The sequence below is a fragment of the Rousettus aegyptiacus genome, unplaced genomic scaffold (assembly GCF_014176215.1).
Source record: "Rousettus aegyptiacus isolate mRouAeg1 unplaced genomic scaffold, mRouAeg1.p scaffold_m13_p_13, whole genome shotgun sequence".
Classification (NCBI taxonomy): Eukaryota; Metazoa; Chordata; class Mammalia; order Chiroptera; family Pteropodidae; genus Rousettus; species Rousettus aegyptiacus.
The window spans coordinates 43,355,041-43,373,981 of record NW_023416288.1 but is presented as its reverse complement, the minus strand read 5'-3'; the positions used below and the strand labels follow the sequence as shown (position 1 = coordinate 43,373,981).

The window sequence follows — 18,941 nt, the reverse complement described above, 5'->3', positions numbered from 1 at the left end:
CCGTGCACGTGGAGCATCTTCTCAGGAGCCTTTCTTGATGTCATAAGGTTTGGTCCCCTGCGTGTTTTGTGATCCTTTGTGGGTAGACCAGTGGTTTTCAAACAGGCAGCTTTCCCCGCCAGGGAACGTATTTGGCAGTGTCTGCAGACATGTTTGGTTGTCACAGTCAGGGATGCCGTGGGGCAGGGCTGGGGAGAGGTGTCATTAGAGGTCAGGAAAAGATGCTAAGCCTCTGACAAAGCCCAGGACAGCCCCACAGCAGAAATGAGCAGCCAAACTCAATAGCAGTGAAGTGGAAAACATCCCAGGCAGACAGTTCACCCGGACAGTCATGCGTGTGCGAGGATTAAACATTTCTGTCACTTACACAAATCTTTGGAATCTGTTTATTTTCCTAATCAAAGATCTAGCCGAACTGTAAGCACATTTAGATAGGTGCCTTTGTAACCATGAATTATTTCAGAGACAGATTTTTGTCTGTATGTTGGAACTCCCAAATTGTAGCCGTCGAAGTATGAGCGTGCCTTTTAAATTTCGTTTTTGTTGCAATATTTTCACAGAGATATTTTTAGCAGTTCCCCAAAGTAGTGAATTATCAAGGGATAAACAAGTAATCATAACCTACTTAAGTCCAGATCGTTCCCAGACCTGGATGAGTGGGGGTGGGGGGTGGGGCGAGGGAGCGCCAGCCGTGAGGACTCATGGCCGTGCAGAGGACCGGAGCGGGCAGGCTCGCTAGCATGCATGCAGCGAGCAAACGTCCCAGGGCACAGGGGATGTGCAGGAGCCAGCGGCACGTTTTCATTCAGCTGCGGTCTGCATCTCTGCCTGTGATCTCAATCAGGGATTCTCAGCCCTCGTCGCACGTTAAAATCACCCGGGGAGCCTTTAAAACTACCGCTGTCTGGAGCCCCAGCCCCTGGAAATTCTCGTCTAATTGTTCTGGGATGGGACCTGGCTATGAGTAATTTTTAAAAGCTCTCTGGGTGGTTCTGAAGTGCAGCCAAGGTTGAGATCCACTGACTTAGATATATTGGATTCTTTGCATGAGTAAGGGAGCTAATTTTTCCCCTCAGTTTTTAGTGAATGTCATGATTGATTTGGGAACTTGGCGCTATTTGAAGTAAAGACCAGATACCTTTTTGAAATCTGTTCTTTTCATAAGGTTTTTATATCTGCTTCCCCAGCCTTAGCCTTTAGGAGGCATTCGTTTCTTCTTAGTAGCTTGTGCTCTGTTACCCTGAGCTATAAAGTAAATCAGTAAATAAGTTAGCAATTTTCAGGAAAAAGCCCCAAAACTTCTTTGTGAGTTAAAGAAATGTATTTTTATGAATGTGCGAGGTTTCTGCTATGGGTTATTAAAAGCGTTTAAAAAAGCACAAAATAGAGCAGCCTTTATAGAAAACAAGGCAGAATTATGCTTTTTTCTAGTTAGAATATTGTTCTGCAGGAAACTTTTTTTTAACAGTTATGGCCACCACATAGCACAATGCTGAGGTCCACCCATGTTAAAAGAAAATGTACCTTTTCTCCACTTTTACAGAGAAGAGTCTGGTATACCCATTGAGTATTCAGTGATTATAGATACATTTGGTTAATTGCACTTTTTTAGACCATTTACTTTTCAAGTAGTTCAAACTAAAACATAAAAGCATAACCAAGTTCTGGTGGTTTTATGCTGTTGCATTTGCAAGTGTAAATTTAGAAAACGTTTCTTGCCTTCTGGCTTGGTCCTCAATAGTCATTGCATCATACTTAGATGCATAACAAGGCGCTAATGTAGAAATGAGGTTAAACACCTCAACCTCACGCAAAGGGCATGGCTCCTTACAGGGGAGTTCAAGTCCCTGAGCTATTTTTTTTTTTAATTGCCAAGTGAGTCAAAAGAAATGGCCTCATCGGGAGTCTGTTCTGAAGGCAGAAATCCTCCACGCTCAGCCCCAGGACGGTCACTCAGACTCTGCATGTTTCCCTCCTCTTAGCCTGAGTCAGTTCTGCCCACAGTGGGGTCCAAGGACTGGCCGGACCGTGAACGGTTTGTAACTTGTCCAAGTGACATTTAGAAACGTTTGTGACATTCTGACATTGGCGTGACATTTTCTTCGTATTTTATGAAAATGTTGGTCTGCAGCGGGCTGGGGGGAAGCAGCCTGGTCCTTGCTGCAGGTAGGTGGTTTGAGAAGCAGTGCTCCGGGCGGTTTGTGGTTCCCGCTCACACCTTAGCTCTCGGCTAATGTGTCACTTCCCTAGGAAGCCCCCTTCGACTGCCCCGGCACCTGGTCAGGCCCCCCGCAGAGTTCCTCCCCTTTGTCCGTCACAGTTGCGGGTTACATCTGGGAGTGTGACCGTTTAGCTGGTGTCTGCCCCCGCTGGCGGATAAGGCCTGTGAAGGGACGGGCGAGTTCCGGTCTTACTCATCATTGCACTCCTGGCGCTTGGCACATAATCAATACTCAACAAGTGTATGCTGAGCGAAGGGTCACCCGCACGTTCTCCCCACTTCTGGGACCCCGGGTGTTCCCTTCCCTCCCTCCTTCTGGTCCTGTCTCCCAGGCGTAGGCTCGGCTGGCTGTGTCGAGGTCAGCCGTGGCAGACGGGCGCAGATGCTGCTCCTACCTTAAGGCTTTTTGCGCTTTTCTGCCATCAGCTTCCCTGGGGCCCTGGCCAGAGCCTCACAGCAAGCTGGACGCATTTTCGAGCTCCAGTGATTAACATCATTCGCCACTGCCTGTCTCAGAAAACCACCGTGGTTTGCAATTTGGCATACTTGAAAGAACTTTTAATTATGAGAAGTGCAAAGTCATAGCTTAGCTACCGTTTAGCTACCGTCAATGAAATGATCTTTAGTTATAATTTAGTCTGATTTTTTAAAAGATGACTAACAATCTGTTCTCGCCCTGGGAGTTGATGAGGAAGCAGTAGAATCCTTCGAACTTCTTGCTTCTCGAATCTGCTCAGCATTAATGATTAAAAAATACATTCTTAAAACAAGATTCCTTGATGGTTTACAAACTTCAAAGTTTCTTACTTCAGCAAATTGGGAATTTAACATCTAACCAGATACCAAATTCATAGCATAAAAAGAATTACAGATGGCCCCTGACTTGCAGTGGTTCGACTTAAGATTTTTCAGCTTCACGGTCGTGCAAAAGCTGCACACAGTCAGCTGAAAGCGTACTTTGAACTTCGAACATTGGTGTTTTCCCCGGACTAGCGACTCGGGTGCGCACGTTCTCGGGACGCTGGACAGCGGCAGCACCCCGGACAGCGGCCGCGAGCCGCAGGGCCCGTCGCCCAGGCGATCGCGAGCGGGAATCACGACGCCCTACAGTGTCCTGTGCGCCCGCGTGTTGTGGACATTGTGTTTTGTGTTTTCACGTCCTGCTATGTCAGCAAAACACCCACCTGTGTCTCCTACTTCTGGGGAGAAGAGGAAGGCAGTGACTCTTGAGACGAACCTCAAGAGACAGGCCCAGCGTGGGCTCCCGAGCGCGCTGTGGGTGGGTGCGCGGTGGGCGGGGCGCACGCTGCGCGTTTTCAGCCTGCGATGTCTTGAACTTGCGGTGGGTGTGTGGGGACACGGCCCCTTAGTGAGCGAGGCACATCTGTATAGCACAGAACGCCGAGCTCACACTGTAGCTTGCGGGCCTGTGGGGTCCACTGTTCTCTTCAGTCCGTTGCTGATGACATGTTTGTTGGGGGGGTGTCGCTCAGATGGAGCACCGACATCGGAAGAAGGACACCCCCGTGCAGGCCAGCAGCCACCACCTGTTCGTGCAGATGAAGAGCCTCATGTGCTCGAACCTGGGAGAGGAGCTCGAGGTCATCTTCTCGCTCTTTGACAGTAAAGAGAATCGACCAATCAGGTAACCGCAGCGGGAGATCTGACTGGAATTTCTCAGGGCTGGAATCGTGAGGACTTAGACCTCACTGTTAAGCTTTCGACCGCATGACCTTGCGCTTTTCTGCCGTCAGCCTCAATTTCCCATCTGTAGAATCCCATGATTTCTAAGGTTCCGATCCTTGGAGTTTTCCACAGGGCTTAGGTGGGACGATGCATGCGCAGATTCTTTGAGAAACTCCAAAGGGCTGCAGAACTGAAATAATTATTATGAAACGAAAGGGTAGCATCGATGTCATATCTCTTATGCGAGTTATTTTGTATTGATAATTCAAGGGAGAAACAACATCTCTAAAAGCCTGAAGTTTGTTTATCAAGGTCAACACATCATATTTTTCAAATTTTCAGTTAACAATTATATGATTCTTATTCCATGTGAATCAAATGATATCAAGAGATGACCAAAATACTTCAAAACTTTAATGTTAACATGTCAGAGCTGTGAAATTATAAAGTTTTCACATATATATGTGTAAATGAAGAAAAATATGTGTGTGTGTATATACATGTTTTTTCTCCCTTTCTCAGTGCTTTGAGTCTTACCTGTTGCTGTTCTTTTATGACAAACTTTCAATATTTAGGAAGAACTTACAGTGAATGTTTTTGTGTACTTTAAACGTATAAATATATGTGTGTGTGTATGTATGTATGTGTATATATATATATATATATAAAGTTGAGCACACGCAACCAACCGTCTTTTACATTAAAATGTTTAAATTTAGAATTTAAATTATATTATGCAACTCACAATGACTCATGCTTAAAAAAATACTTATTAAAATAAATGCAGACAATTTTAAGCAACATTGAGCCACATATATTGTTTTATAAGCACAAAACAATCCTGGGGTATTTCTTTTCTAGCATAAAAAGGTTTTTTATTTTCCTAGGAAATATTCCTGAAGCTTATTTTTAATGCATTTATAGCCATAAAATTCTTTGGTGAATTAATTTACATGTTAATCTTCACCTATTCACCTATTAGTAAGTGTACTCTCTATTTCTTGACAGCGGACTGTGTCCATAGAATTTAAAGGTGACATTTTTGTGCAGCAGGGACAGAATTTATGAGGTGTGGAAATAACGAGAGTAGTACAGTTTCAGAAGCTACTCTCTACACTGTTGAGAGAGATGAACCCGTGAGGTAGAAAACCCTTCCCCGTTCACGTATCAGCACTGCTAAAACGGAAAGATCCAGGCGTGAGAAGCCGATCCAAGTTCCAGCTTCGCACTCGCTTGAGAAATTTGGAGGGTTGGAGTTAACGCCCGCTTACGTGTGGACGTCCGCCGCAGAGAGCCGGGTCTACAGGCGGGTTAGTTTAACAGAAAACTTCGCAGCAGTGTCAGCCTGCTGAGCGGCCTCTAACACGCTGAACGACGACGCGGAACGTGAAAGGGAGAGACGAACTCACTGTTCCGCGCGTTCCTGTCAGGCTGCAGATTTGGAGGGACGCACATTCCCCTCTGTCGCTGACGTTCAAACTGCGTCGATTTAGGGTTACTATTACCTCGTCTCTCAGTTTTGTCTTGTGATAAACATTTTCAAATTTTCTAAAACATCCTATTAAGTTTTTAGCGACAGAGTTGTTTTATTCCTGTTTACGTGGTTAGAGTAGGGAATAAGCCTGGGTTATTTTGGGTGCGGGATCCTCCAAATAGTGTATTTATGGTCCTCGAGTTCAGCCAGGAGCTGGGCGTTTTTCCATAAGTGACCTGCCCGTCTTTCATGTTCTTCCCTTTCCCTTCCTCATTCCCCACCTTCCCCCTCCTGCTCCGTCTCTCTCCCTGTTCTCTGGCACACACACAGGCTCCTCTAATCCCCCACCTGGCCTGTAACGACCACGGGGCAATCAAGCCTGAATTCCCCTCCCCTGCCTCTCCGTTCTGAGTTGGGCATAGCTCTCACCTCCTAAATTCACGATCACCATAAACGTGACTGGCAAAAGGATGCGGGATGCGTAAGATTGCAGACATGCTCACTAGGTGTTTGGAACAGTCTCAGGTTCATTTTCCTGACTTTCGCATAGAGATTGCTCTTTCAGGGAGTGTTTAAAACCTCGCTAGAGCAGCCTTCGTTCCGACTGCCCCGGGCTGCGTCCCCGTCAGCCTCTGAGAGGAGGCGGGCTGCACGGACCTGGAGCTGTGCTTGGTTCCTGCCTCTGCCGCCGTCCCGTCCGCTGCTGCCTCGACCCCGCCGCTTACCTGTCGTTTCCTGCATCTCAACACTGGCGACAGGTCCTGCTCCCTTCCCTGCCCCTGGCATAGCTCACGAGTGTCCAGGACGCGCGTCGTCTCAGAAAAACGTACTGTAAGTGCGAGGCATGGTTTCGAGGCATCGTGGTGTTTCTTCTTATGTGCACCAATGTGCAGTGTGGGATGTGTGGGTATTTTAAAATCATCGTGCATATTTCAAGTATTTTAGAGAATTTCAGACATATAAAAAAATAGAATCGAGTCATAAAGGCTCGTGTATCCACCACCACCAGCTCCATAATTGTCACCTCAGGGCTGATCTCGTTTTAACCACATCCCTTTGCAGTCTTCCCTTATGCCCCAAGATTATTTGGAGGCAAATCCTGACATAATATATATATTTTTTTCAAATGTAAATATTTCAGAGTTTATCTCTAAAAAAGCTAATGTTAAAGAAATTACCACCTGAAAAATTGATAGTCCCTTAACATCATCAAACATCTATTTCTACCCAGTGTTCCAGTTGCCCCTGTTGACTCATCAGTACTGTCATTCAAATTCCAAATCGATCGTTTGTAATTTATATGACCCAAATAAGGTCACTCTGGTGTTGCAGCTGGTTGATGAGTCTCTCAAGTCACTCTCTATAACTCCCCTCTCCCACTCTCTCAGTTTCTCGTAAGTTATTTGTTGGAGAAACCTGGTCATTCGATTTATTTCTTTTTCAGAGTTCCAAGTCTAATTCAATGAAAATCTGTGGACAAAAGATGGTATAATTAAGCAAATGCTTTTGTTGTTAAATAACATAATTAGTGCTGTAATTTACAAAAGTTAAAAAACACAGTCTAAGTATGATCTTTATGATATTTCTCTGGCTGTTGGTCACAAGAAGTTACCTGACTCAGGTACAGGGGCCATCACGTGCAAAGCCCGTAGAGGTGTGATTAGCAAAGGTAGATGTCTATTCTTCTCACAAGATGGACAACAGGTTAGGACCTAAAAAAACTTACCCCCATGAGGAAGCAAACATCCAGCGTTTACTGAGCACTAACCATATGCCAGACTTCGTTCCAATTGTGTTAAATATTGTGGGAACGGGAAAAATTCTTCTTTCCATCCTCTGGAGCTTTTGGCTGGTTGAATAACAAAATGGACATGAGGCATATTAACAAGAGAAAAGTTTAATTTAATTTTGTGCTCATGGGAGCCCCACATACATGAGAGGTTCAGAAAGAGAAAGGAGAAGCCGAAGAGCATGGCCCTCCGGGCGCCACCCCACTGTCCTGGCGTCAGGGTGTGTGTGAAGGTTCCCCAGGTTACGCAGGGTTTCATTGGCCAGAGCCAGAGCTCAGAGACTGACAGTCTTAATAACAGGTTGTTATAAATTCTTGATAGCGGCGAAGCTGAAACTAGTGTAGGGCCTCGGAAACATTCTGTGCCCCAGAAATGGGTTTTCCCCTCTCATCTTTTCTCAGAACTCAGTGGGAAGAGCAGAGTAGCCTCAGCTCTTGCCACGTCCAGGGATCGAAACTTAGAGTCAGTCCTTGGAGTTGCACAAGGAGCCCATGTGTGAAAATGACCCCTGTGTGTCAGCTCAGGGGACAGCGAAGCGCCTCACGTCACCTCAGTCCCAGGACGGGTGCAGTTTCATGAGCGAGACGTTCTTAGCGTTTCTCTGAGAGTTCGCAGTTTCCTCAGTCCGCAGGGTCCAGCTGGAAGAGTCAGGGACTCGTTTCCCTAGATAGCATCTGTAAATTGATTTTGTTTTATTTTAATCTTTCATTAAAAAAAAAAAAAAAACCACTCATCTGATGCTTACGATGTACCCGATACTCTTCTAAGTTCTTTAAATAAAAAATATTACCTTATTTACCCCTGTAACAGTCCCATGAGGCAGGCTCTATTAAGAGCCCCATTTTTTTTATAGACGGGGGAAGCTGAGACGCAGCAGTGACTTGCTCAAGGTCGCCCGGCTGGGATGTAGCGGAGCTGGTATTTTTACACATCGCAGTCATCTTATTCCCATTCTCATTATCTTCAGCACTTATAATTCTGTGTTCTTCTTCGATCAGTTTTACTCACCGTTGTGTAGTAAGCGGTCTAAGAAGGGTTTTCTGTTTTTTATTTTGTCGTGGTTTTTTAGGAGACCAGAGTGAGACGGGCTCGAGCTTGTCAAGAGCTGCCGGGAAGTGCACAGCAATGAGGCGGAGGCCGTGCCCCGGGGGCGGGGGGAGGGTCACCCTGCTGGACCACCGCCTCCTCGGCGGCAGGGGACAGGCTGACGTTGCAGGTGGGGTCAGGCCTGGGCCCGAGGGAGGGAGGCGTGTGGATGGGCCCAAACGGACAGGCATTGGACGTAGGAGGGTTTTATCTATCTATCTATCTATCTATCTATCTATCTATCTATCTATCTATCTATCGTTCACATGAAGACGTGAAATGACCGGACACGACGCGCCACGGTTGTCTCCCTTGGCTGGCGCTCGGAATTGGTGCCCGTTTGCTGGTAGAAACGGCCACTGTGCTGGTGCTTCCACAGGCCGAGAGCCGCGGACGCTGTATTAAGTCTTACTGTCCCCGGTGGCTCTACGTCAGCCAACCTGCAACAGACCGCATCACACGGGCTGCCGCTTGCCTGCCCCCCCACACGCTCCGTTTCTCCGCCTGCTGCTGTGTTCCGAGGCGTCATGAACTCACGCTGTAAATGTGTCTTAGGACTCATCTACTGCTGTGTTCCATTCTCATCAGAGAATGTATTGAATAGGTCCTGAGTGTTCCATACGGTCACTAGGCTCAGTGCAGGGCTGCTCGCGCAAACCAACTGCCCGCACGGCCCTTCATCTGAGCAGCTAGCAGCCGGGTGGTCCTTCTAGAAAGGTTTCATCCCGGCGATTCCATAGAAAGAGTCTTCTCCCAGTAATTTAATTAAATGCACTTTGGCCGGTACCTTATTTACATACTTTTTATTTTTTCTGCCATCATACAGCTAAACTCTTCCTTTTGCTTGAAACGCTCCATTTCCATATAAATTTTTCATTGCCCATAATTACCTTCTTTTCAGTGTATCATTCCAATTCTGTCACGTAAGGAAAGTATCAGTAGTGTGTTTATTCTTGGCGAGGCACAGGTGCTTTTTAATATGTGCTCATTCGGAACTGCGAGATCCGTCTGAGTTTCGCTCCGTCCTATGGCAGGTTTCTTTCTGGATCTTGTGCAGGCATCGTGACACAGGGCCTAAGTGGCCGGCCCTGGAGTCAGAGGGCCTGGCTTCAAACCCGGGCTTGGCCTCTGGCAGCCGCATCGGCTGAGCAAGTTAACTTTCTCTGCTGGTTGTTAACTTACCTGCTAAATGAAGATAATGACAGTGCTTTCCTCATGGGATTGCTTGAGGATTAAATGAAATAACACATACACTTCGTGGTGTAATGCTCAGCATGTGATACTTAGTAAATTTTAACTGTAATGGTAATAATTTTTAAAAACCAAAATGGGAACTGTATCGTAACCAGAAATGATATGTGGTGTTTGGACGTGGTTTCTTAAATCATGTTCCAAGGGCTTATTGTTGGTGTTTTAGGTAGATGTCATTATATATGAACTGGCAATAACATTTTCAATGATATATTTAGCAGAACCTGAGAGGACTGTTTTCCTAATGGTCTAGGACACTTGGTACTATATAACACAGTGTAATTTATCTTTAAAGCATAAGCTTTGACTCATATTTAATCAAAATAGGCAACTCTTAGAAGATTAATATTCTGAGAGAGGAAATATCTTATGCGCTTAAGCGAAACCCTGTCTCTGCATGAGGACCACCGTCCCGGGGACTCTGAATTCGGAGAGATCCGTCCTCCCTAACGCGAGCAGGTGCTGCAGTTACATGAATGTCATGTTCCCGCGACCCGCGGCCTCGTGGCCTCGCTCACGCAGTACACGCGTGTGTGGGGGTGACTGTGCCAGTGGCACGGGCCCCGTCAGGGAGCCGGAACTAGAGCCTGCAGCCGACGGCGAAGGGGTTCAGGACAGACGTGAGGAATCTGCTTTGACAGGGCGGAAGGCCACTTCTCTCCATGTGGGAGGAGGAGAGTGGGGGGCGGTGAAGCGGGCGCCAAGTGTCAAGGTGGAGGGGAGAGGCCGGGTGCGTGGCCTTGGCCTTCTGTAGGTGACGCAGGGAGCCAGGCCAGCGGCCTTTGGAGCGCGAAGCAGAGGAAAGCTCCGGGCCGGGCGGGAGAGGCAGGAGCAAGGTCTGCGGACTGAGCAGGGGTGCGACAGGACGTGCATTCGTGACGGGTGGCGGAGTGGCCGAGGGACACGTCTGAAAGCGGCCGTGGCCCTGGCTTCGGGTTAGAGCTGGGCAGGGCCGCCCAGGACGTGCGCATCGGAGGCGGGGGGCTGCCGGGCTCGGAGAGCAAAGCCTCACACCTGGGAGGGACCGAGACGGCGGGGGACCCAGCACGGCAAGGAGGAGGATCGGGGATGTCGGAGCCACAGCTTCCAAGAAGGTCCCTTCAGAGGGTGACACGTTCGGTTTTTAGAGGAAGTTAAAGAACTCTGGTTTCTCTTGAAAAGACTCAGCAACGGGGAAATTTTCTTTCGAGAGCTTATAGGAGGGAGTTGCCGGAGAGACTAGTGTTTCAGCCAGACCAGGAAAAGTGCTAATATTTTTGTGCATATATCACAGTACATAACACAGTTAATAGAGCAGATACGATTTTTTAATTCTGAGGACCGCGCTAGAATCTCCCATTTCATACATCATTTAGAGCTTGTTATAGTGTGATATCACACGTTCAGCATCTCTATTTTTGCATAAACTAGGACCATTTATTGTTTTGAATGTTGAAAGGTAGTTGGCATGGATCTCTTTTTATGGTTTCATGTGACAAAACAACTCAGAATTGTAGCCTCTCCAAAGCAGGGCGGCCGTGCAGGGAGAGAGACGGCCTCTGCCCGACCGTCCGTGCGGAGGGGTCCGCTCAGGACAGACGCCGGCGAGGAGGGCGTTCGGAGACCCTCCTTGGGTGGCGGCATTGTCCGCCGTTCACGGCCCGGAGTGTTTCCAGCTGTGTCTAGACCCGCTGGCACAGAGCTCACCCCGGGCGCCTGTGCACCCGTGACCTGCAATGACCCTCTCTCGGGGGTCCCGGTGGAAGCCACCGCTGCTTCTCCACGGATTCTTCCAGCAGGTGCAGCAAAGCCGGGGCCGCTGTCTGTCCCTTCACACTTAATCAGATTTCGTGGTTCACGCCTGCTTTGGTCACGCTTCTGAGTTACATAGAAAAAAAACAAACAAACAATTGCTTTAGGGATGTGGCGATGCCGTTAATAGGAGAGATTTTAAGAACTGTCCCAGGAGGAGGATCTAAATTAAAACAAAATAAGCCAAGAACACCCAGGGTGGAAGTGCTTCGGTCTTTTTCTTCTCTGTAGCATTTTAAGAGCCATGCAGTTCCAATTATTTTTAAAATTGTAAATTGCTGCATTATTATAATAATAAGTGGCTGGAAATTCAAAGTGGCAGAAAACCAACAACTCAGGGAGTAAAAGGGTTCAGTGAAGGGAAATGGATTCCCTTTGGCTCTGAGCACTCACTCGGGCCGCTTGTCTCTTGTTACTTAAAAACTTCAGTGTTTTAGGATGTGACCAGAGGAACTCTCAGCCCTGCTCCTGTGTTTGAAAAGAGCCCAGGTCGTTACTCTTTTCCAAAAAGGTTCTGGTCATCTCTGTCTCTCCTCCTCTGCTGGGCCTGCTGCCTCTAGGGAATTCAGGTTAATTTTCTTGTCCCGCATCTCCTACAGCACAAGTTACTGTCACACAGATAGCGGCCCAGCTGGCAAGGGCGTCTTTGGTGTTCGGTGCCATTTACGCAGTAGGATGACGTGACAGTGACGAGGGGATTGGTACCGACACGGCCCTCGTCAGAGCCTTTTCTGGAGATGAGGCCCGGCCCGCTCCGCGTCCTCGTGTGCCCGCACCTCTCCGAGGGCTCGACACAGGCGGGCGTTGCTGCGGTTCACGGGAGCCAGTCTTCCGTGAAAGACCTTGCCGTCGTGGTCTCGATCTTTTCTCATACCCGCCCGTTCCAGTGGGGACGTGCTTATTAATAAGAGAGCGGAGCCGAGGGGTCAAGGGCGTCTGGAGCACGCAGGAGTTCCGTCGTGTCTCCCTGCGTGGCTCAGAGCTGCGTTTTCAGACCTGTCTCCAGGGGAGCATTTTTGTAAAAACCCATGCTAAATGAAAAGTAAACAAACATTGGCAGACACGAAGCATCTTCTCCCAAGTATGTCCATTAGGAGTTCTCCTGCAAGTTGAGTAGCTTGTCATTTCCATTGAGTGTCATAGGTTTCACATTATTGCTGTCGAATCATTGATGTTCATTCATTCAGCAAAAAATTAATTCTTGCTCTCCTCAGGGCCTCGGGGACACGTCAATGAGTAGAACAGGAAGAGAAAAATTTCTGCCCTCCCAGAGCTTATGTTCGATTCACGTTTAAAATACTATTAGGTTTTTAGTGAAAAGATGTTTTTAAAGGCCAGGTTTCTATACCATCTCTTTGTGTAGTAACTGATATGTTATTTTCATTTCACAAACATATTTGCGGCTTTTGAAGCGATGCTTTCTAACCTTCTCAGTGCCCAAAGAGCCTTTCGAACTTGTGAAAACCGAAGCCCCGCACAAAAATTATGTACCTGTTCTCATGCTCATTGGCGTTTGCCTATCAGCTTAGAGGCTTTGTAGCTGCCCGGTTTTAAAAAAAGGATTTGACCATAGAAGTCCAAATGCATGTGTCGTCTGGGGGCGCTGCTGCAGCCTATCGGGGGCCACTTGAGCTGCCCTTTGCCACTCGTCCTAGGAAAACTCGGCAGCCGGTCCCCGCACATCGTGGGAGCACCTTGCCCTGTTACTCATCAGTCGAGAAGCACTTGGGAGAATGCCGGAGGAGCGCTCAGATGGCCTGACACTCGCGCTTCCTGCCTTTAGGATGGAGGCTCGAGGGCGCGCACGGCTGGCCCGTTCTCCGCCCTTCCCACCCGCCCCCTTCCATCCTCTCTCCCGGTTCCCTCCTTGGCCCTGGCGCGTCGCCCTTCGCGCCTGCATGATGTGAAATGATACGACAGACATAAAGAGAGATTTTTAAGATGCAAACACATGAAACACGTGGGCTCGTGTTTTCTCTTTTAGCTCACGTTTCTATTTTTAAAATAATGATGATATTACTGATATGGAAACCTCTATCCTTCGAAAAGGTTTTTTTTTGTTTTTTTTTTTGCACATATCTTTATATTTTCTGCTTTTCCAGTTGCCACTTTGCTGGTTTCATCAGAAGTGAAGAAAATGGTGACTGCGCTGGGCGCGCTTCCCCGTTCTTTAAGCACTTTTGATGTCAGATGAATCGCCTAACAAGTTTTGAGCTTAACCCAGGGTGAAGAGCAACTAGAAAAGCGATAAGTCCTGAAATATTAAATAATTTTCAATGAATTAAACCTTTTTATTTTTTCCTCTTGCAGTGAGAGATTTTTCTTGAGGCTGAATAGAAACGGGCTTCCCAAAGCCCCAGATAAACCAGAAAGACACTGCTCTCTCTTCGTGGTAAGTGGGGCTTGATCCATCCAAGAGGCAGAGTCTTCTGATTGGACTTCGTATTGTTTAGGAGAAATAAATTATTGTGGGAGAACATAGCGGATGTGCTTATAGTTGGTAAATGACACACAGATCACCATTGAGCCCAGACTTCTGATTGCCACCAGTCACGGTCACACTTTGGTTCCTTCGCTGTGTCTTAGAGCCTGCCACCCTACTTTCAAAGCACAGTGGCGATGGGCCCCGTGTGGCCTTCGATATGTGGTATGTGCTTAATTCGTGGTTGAAGAATGAGCGAGTGAGCATTGGAATAAGAACGGGCTTTCTCCTAAAACGTTACCTGACACCTGGACATGTCCAACAGAGTCAGTCGTCATAGTGTATATGGAACAGGCTTTGAACCACATGCCTCTGCCACAAAAGTTCCGTTAACATTGACCTTTGTCTTCTATGATGTGAAAATAATGTGCTGGGCCCTTTAAATGCTTCCACAGAAACGACGAGTCGTAGAATAACCACGCCTGATTTTTTGGCAGGATTTGGGTAGCAGCGAGCTGCGGAGGGACATCTATATCACCGTGCACATCATCCGAATCGGTAGGTACGACTCTTGTCAGCGTGGTCGTTGCGCTCTGTGTGGCTGTGCTTCGTTTGCCGTGCGGGTGACAAAGACGTCAAAGCCAGACGTGATTTTTAGAGACACGGAATTCGGAAATGGCTCCCCGGTGTCCCCGAACTCTGGTGCGACTCCTCGGCCACTGTACACAGGGTTCGTCCTCTCTGCACCAGCTGCTGGTGTTTCGTCGTGTTTTGCTGGTGTCCCTAGACAGACGTAATTCAAACGTTTCGTATTCGCCTTTTTACATTCTAGTTTCCGTTCACGGCATACATTAAACTTTCAGAAGCTAGATTTCCCACAAGGTTATGGGAACTTCACACCAGTTGGCATTCCCCGAGACTCAGGGTGCTGCAGAGTGTTATTGCAGAAGGCGCTACGAGAAAGGGATTTTGAAATACTGAATGCTATATATATTTATTTCCAGTTAGGGAGCATCATCAGCTTATTAAAGGGTCTGAGAAGTCGTGCAGGGAAGCATTACAGCGCCTCTCTAACTTCGCCGACCCTCACTGTCCCCCACGTTTGATTTGACTGTAGGAACATTTATGTAATGTGACATTCCACACCCTGCAGAACACACTTGGGGTGTTCCGGGGTAAACTTGCACAACAGAACCAGAAGGTGTTCGCTCGTTCTTACATGTGAAACGCCTCTACAGGCAGGCGTTTTCTGGCAGAGGAAGCAGGTGCGATGAGGAACAGTGGAGCGAATGCTGGTTTTCTGTGGCAGCCCACCGGCTGACGCCGGGCGCTGTCAGCTCGGGGGACTTCCGCGGGGGGCGACACCCGCGTGCAGTCCCGCAGAGGGGTCTTCGTTTTAAACACTCTTTCGTTTTGTGCACGCGGTAGCCGCATGGTGCACTGAGACTGTAAAACCTGGTGTCATTCCAACACGGATTTTCTCTATATTTTTTTCTCATGAAAGTCTGTGGTGGAAAACGTGTTTTCATTTTCTACTCTTTTTGCATTTGAGGGACAAAGTTTTTAAAAATTAAACTGTTTTTGGTTTTGTTTTCATTTTCTCCTTACAAATGCATACGTGGGAAAAAATTGGATAGGGCCTTTAAAAACATTGGGAAAGTGAGAACTCACGCTGCTGCGTATTTATGAGATAAAGCCCCTGACTGTGCCTGGGATGGCAGGGGCTCAGTTTGTGCGTGCTTTTTTTTTTTTTTTTTTAAATTCAAAATTTTAATACCAATTGTCGATATAGATTGTGGTTTCAGACGGCTTTGTGTAAACATTGCTAAAATTTTCTCCAACATTAAGAGAGAAAAGCGAATCACTTTTGCTTTCAGAGCTTTTTAAACGGTATCCATAGGTTTGTGGTGGTAGAGACACAGGTGGCCCGCAGTCGGGCAGCTCTGACCTTCACTCGCGGGGTTATTCCCAAGGAAGCCACTTCTGTAGAGTTGCCCCCACAAGGCCGCCTTGAACTCTGTGGCGGTTGACCAGCGATCGCATTTTTGCCGAGATTTCGATGACCCTTAAGTTGTCAGAATGAAGGCAGACTCGGAAGCTGCCCGCCCCTGCGCCCCGCTCCCCCACCCCCAGTCGTTGACCCCGTTTCTGCTTCACTGAGTCACCGCAGATATTTGCCTGGTGATGGGGTTTCCTGGTTTGACACCTGGAAACCGAGGATAAGTAAGACAAAAGGTAAGGAAGTCTAAGAAAGGTCTAGACTTCGTCTGCCGCAGTGAAATGAAGGCATGGAGGATTCTCGTCTTTCCGCGACAGATACTTTTTCTAAAATGTCCCTTGTGCCCGCCTGAGTAGGAAAGGGCACACTGACCCTCACTGGCAGTGGACAGCGGGGACAAAGTGGCACCCCGCCTCGGAAGCTAAGCCCGGGCCTTCGACTGACACGGGGGGGGGGGGAACAGAGAGGTGGTCTCCTCGCCCCCCGTCCCGCCGCCTGCTTCCCGCCCCCTCGCCTCCCCTTGTGGCCCTTAGCTGGCGGCCAGCCGTTCTCACCTCCCCCAGTCCCACCTCCGTGAACTCCCCTGGGAATCTGCCCGCACTGTGAACTGTTCACCCCGGAGCCGGGAATGCTGGGGCTGGCAGTGCGGTCGTGTGACCAGGGGTTTGCTGTCCGCAGCCAGGAAGGGAGACTTGACATCGGGCGTCTGAGGACAAGGGTGGCGTGGAGTGTGGGAGTCAGAGTGGCGGGCGGGAGCCTCGCTGGAGAGCCTCCCCACGTTGTCCCGACAGACGCTCCTGCATCTCCCCCGCTTTGCGGTTCTCCCCGAGCACCCACTTTTTTCTTGGCAACAGTTCTTGCTGAAGGGGTTAGAAAAAATCGAATTGATGTGCATACTGTCTATAAACTTCCAGGGAGTCAGGGCAAGCCCTCCGCAATAATCTTGTAGAGAGTTTTTTTTTGTGTTTTTGTTTGTTCTTTTGTTTTTGTTTTGTTTTGTTTTTCTGATAAGCTTCTTGTATAATGTTAAGGAACTTAGAGTACTTCACTCAGAAATCTTGTAATTACTTTGCCATCTTACGTTTACAAGAGAGTGATTAAGAAAGAAAAAATACATTTTCTAAAATCATGACGTTGGTAAAGATTGCAATGTATATTTCATCCTGATACAATCTATAATAATATTTGAAGCAGAGGTAAACTAGATCCTTTTTTCTGTTTAAAGAGTGACCAGTTTTAAGTTCGTTTAAATCAATTCTGTAAGTAAAAATTCCTTGATAAATTCAAATGGGACAGTGTAAAGTATTTGATTTACAGGTGAAATTTATATTAAAACAGATCGAAATTTAGCCACATATTACAGCATCAGGTCATGAAAACATGATATGCGAAATGCTTACATTTTGTACATCTAAAAAGCAAGTGACTTATTTTGACCACGTTTTAATTTTGATTCTAACCGATAAAATGAGAGCTTTTCAGGCTGCTATTTGTAAGCATTTCCATGAAAATGGCATTTTGAAAAGAGAGTTTTCCTTTATTACCTATAAATCCAAACCAAATTGCACATTGCCATCCTTTTTTTCTATTTGACATTGGATCTGGGAAGAGCTGGAGTTATGCGGATGGGCTTTAGGAGAATTTCACTCAGAGGGACTCAACTGATAAGGCCAGCAAACGTCTGGAAGCAAATCTGCAGATTTTTTTTTCATTGTTTCCCCCCATATTAACTTGTTAAACATAGTTCAGATCCAGTGTACTTTCTGCTTTCTGTCTTAGAATAAGCCACCGGTAATTAAGTGCAGCACTCCCAGAAAACAGTTTCTCCATAACGTACTTAAACACATAACAATCTCAGCAAGTCAGAGCCGTTGGCGTGAGCAGCATCCCAGGAGACTCGGGTACTAGCTGGTGACAGTCTCAGCCCTGCCTCAGGAAGGGGCAGCTGCTTTGGTCACCTGCGCTAACATGCTGTTCCCCTAGGGGGTCGCAGAGTGCTTCCTTTCAAAGGTGAAATAGTTGAAATAGTTTTTAAAACGTACTTTTTTAAAATAGAAGAATGAAAGAGGCTCCATGACGGCCTCTGCTGACGCGAGCCTCCTGGGGTGCCTTCCCGGGTGGTCGGGAGCGGGGCTCCCAAACATGGGGTGAGCGCCGGCCTTCGTGTTTCATGGATGGCAGCCGGCGCCTCGAGTTCGAGCCGCGGGCCGAGGCCCCACGGCGCGGTGCTCGCAGAGGGGAGTCCGGAACTGGAGCGAGGCCGGGGGGCGCGGCGGGTGTGCGCGGCGCGGCGGGTGTGCGCGCCCCGGCTCACGGCCGCGTTTGCTTCCTCGCGCACAGGCCGCATGGGGGCCGGGGAGAAGAAGAGCGCCTGCAGCGTGCAGTACCGGCGGCCCTTCGGCTGCGCGGTGCTCAGCATCGCCGACCTGCTGGCCGGGGACGCGAAAGACGACCTCGTCCTCAAGGTGTACATGTGAGTCCCGGCGCGGGGGGCGGGGGGCGGGCGCGGGGGCACGTGCGGGGGCGGGCGGCGGGGACGCGTGTGGCTGCTCTCCGGGGGGGCGGAGGGTGGGGGTTCGGGGGTCGGGTCCTGGAAGAGCCAGGTCCTCACACACGCAGCTGCTGCACTCCGCCACAGGTGGGGCCGCGCAGCCCCTTCCCCGCCCGCGGAGCCGCGGAGCCGGGAGACGGATAAGCGGGAATGTGGGCGGGGCCTCTGCGGGTCCGCCACCACCGTGCGGCTGCCTCCTGGGGACTTAAAACCCAGCGCATCTTCACCCGGGAGAGGTCCTCCGTTCTTGGAAAAGAAATCATTGTTAATGTGAATTGATCAGAATTAGGAAGAGGGAGCCCCAGGGGTGGCCCTCGCCCGGCCTGTGTCCAGCCCGGTGCTCGGGGGCCGAGGCCACAGGACCCCGTCGCTGGCCGCGCAGGTCCAGCCAGGGCCGGCTCCCTCCGACGAGCGCCAGGGCGGCCGCAGCCTTCGGCCTTCGCGACTTGTGGGTGCAGCACCCCATCTCCGCCGCCCCCGTCACGTGACGGCCTCCCGTGTGTGTGCGCCCGACTCCGCGTCCAGGTGTCCCCTTTCACGGGGATGCGGTGATGCTGTGCCACCCCTCGGGCCCGATTCCAACGCGAGCGCTTCCTCAGGACCCGGTTCTGAGGAGGCGGAGTCGGGACTGCAGCCCTATGGCTTTTTCTTTGGGGGTGGGGGGGCTGGG

At 48.9% G+C, this 18,941-nt stretch overlaps 1 protein-coding gene across 2 annotated transcripts in view; it reads left to right on the top strand.

Moving 5' to 3' along the window:
- The window catches only part of DOCK4 (dedicator of cytokinesis 4), a 282,383-nt gene that overhangs the window by 137,744 nt on the left and 125,698 nt on the right, over positions 1 to 18,941 (top strand). For both annotated transcript variants that reach the window (XM_036230498.1, XM_036230496.1), the window contains exons 8-11: positions 3,715 to 3,866; positions 13,610 to 13,691; positions 14,219 to 14,279; positions 18,061 to 18,193. In XM_036230498.1, coding sequence (XP_036086391.1) covers positions 3,715 to 3,866; positions 13,610 to 13,691; positions 14,219 to 14,279; positions 18,061 to 18,193 — 428 coding nt within the window. The remainder of the gene's footprint in view (positions 1 to 3,714; positions 3,867 to 13,609; positions 13,692 to 14,218; positions 14,280 to 18,060; positions 18,194 to 18,941) is intronic.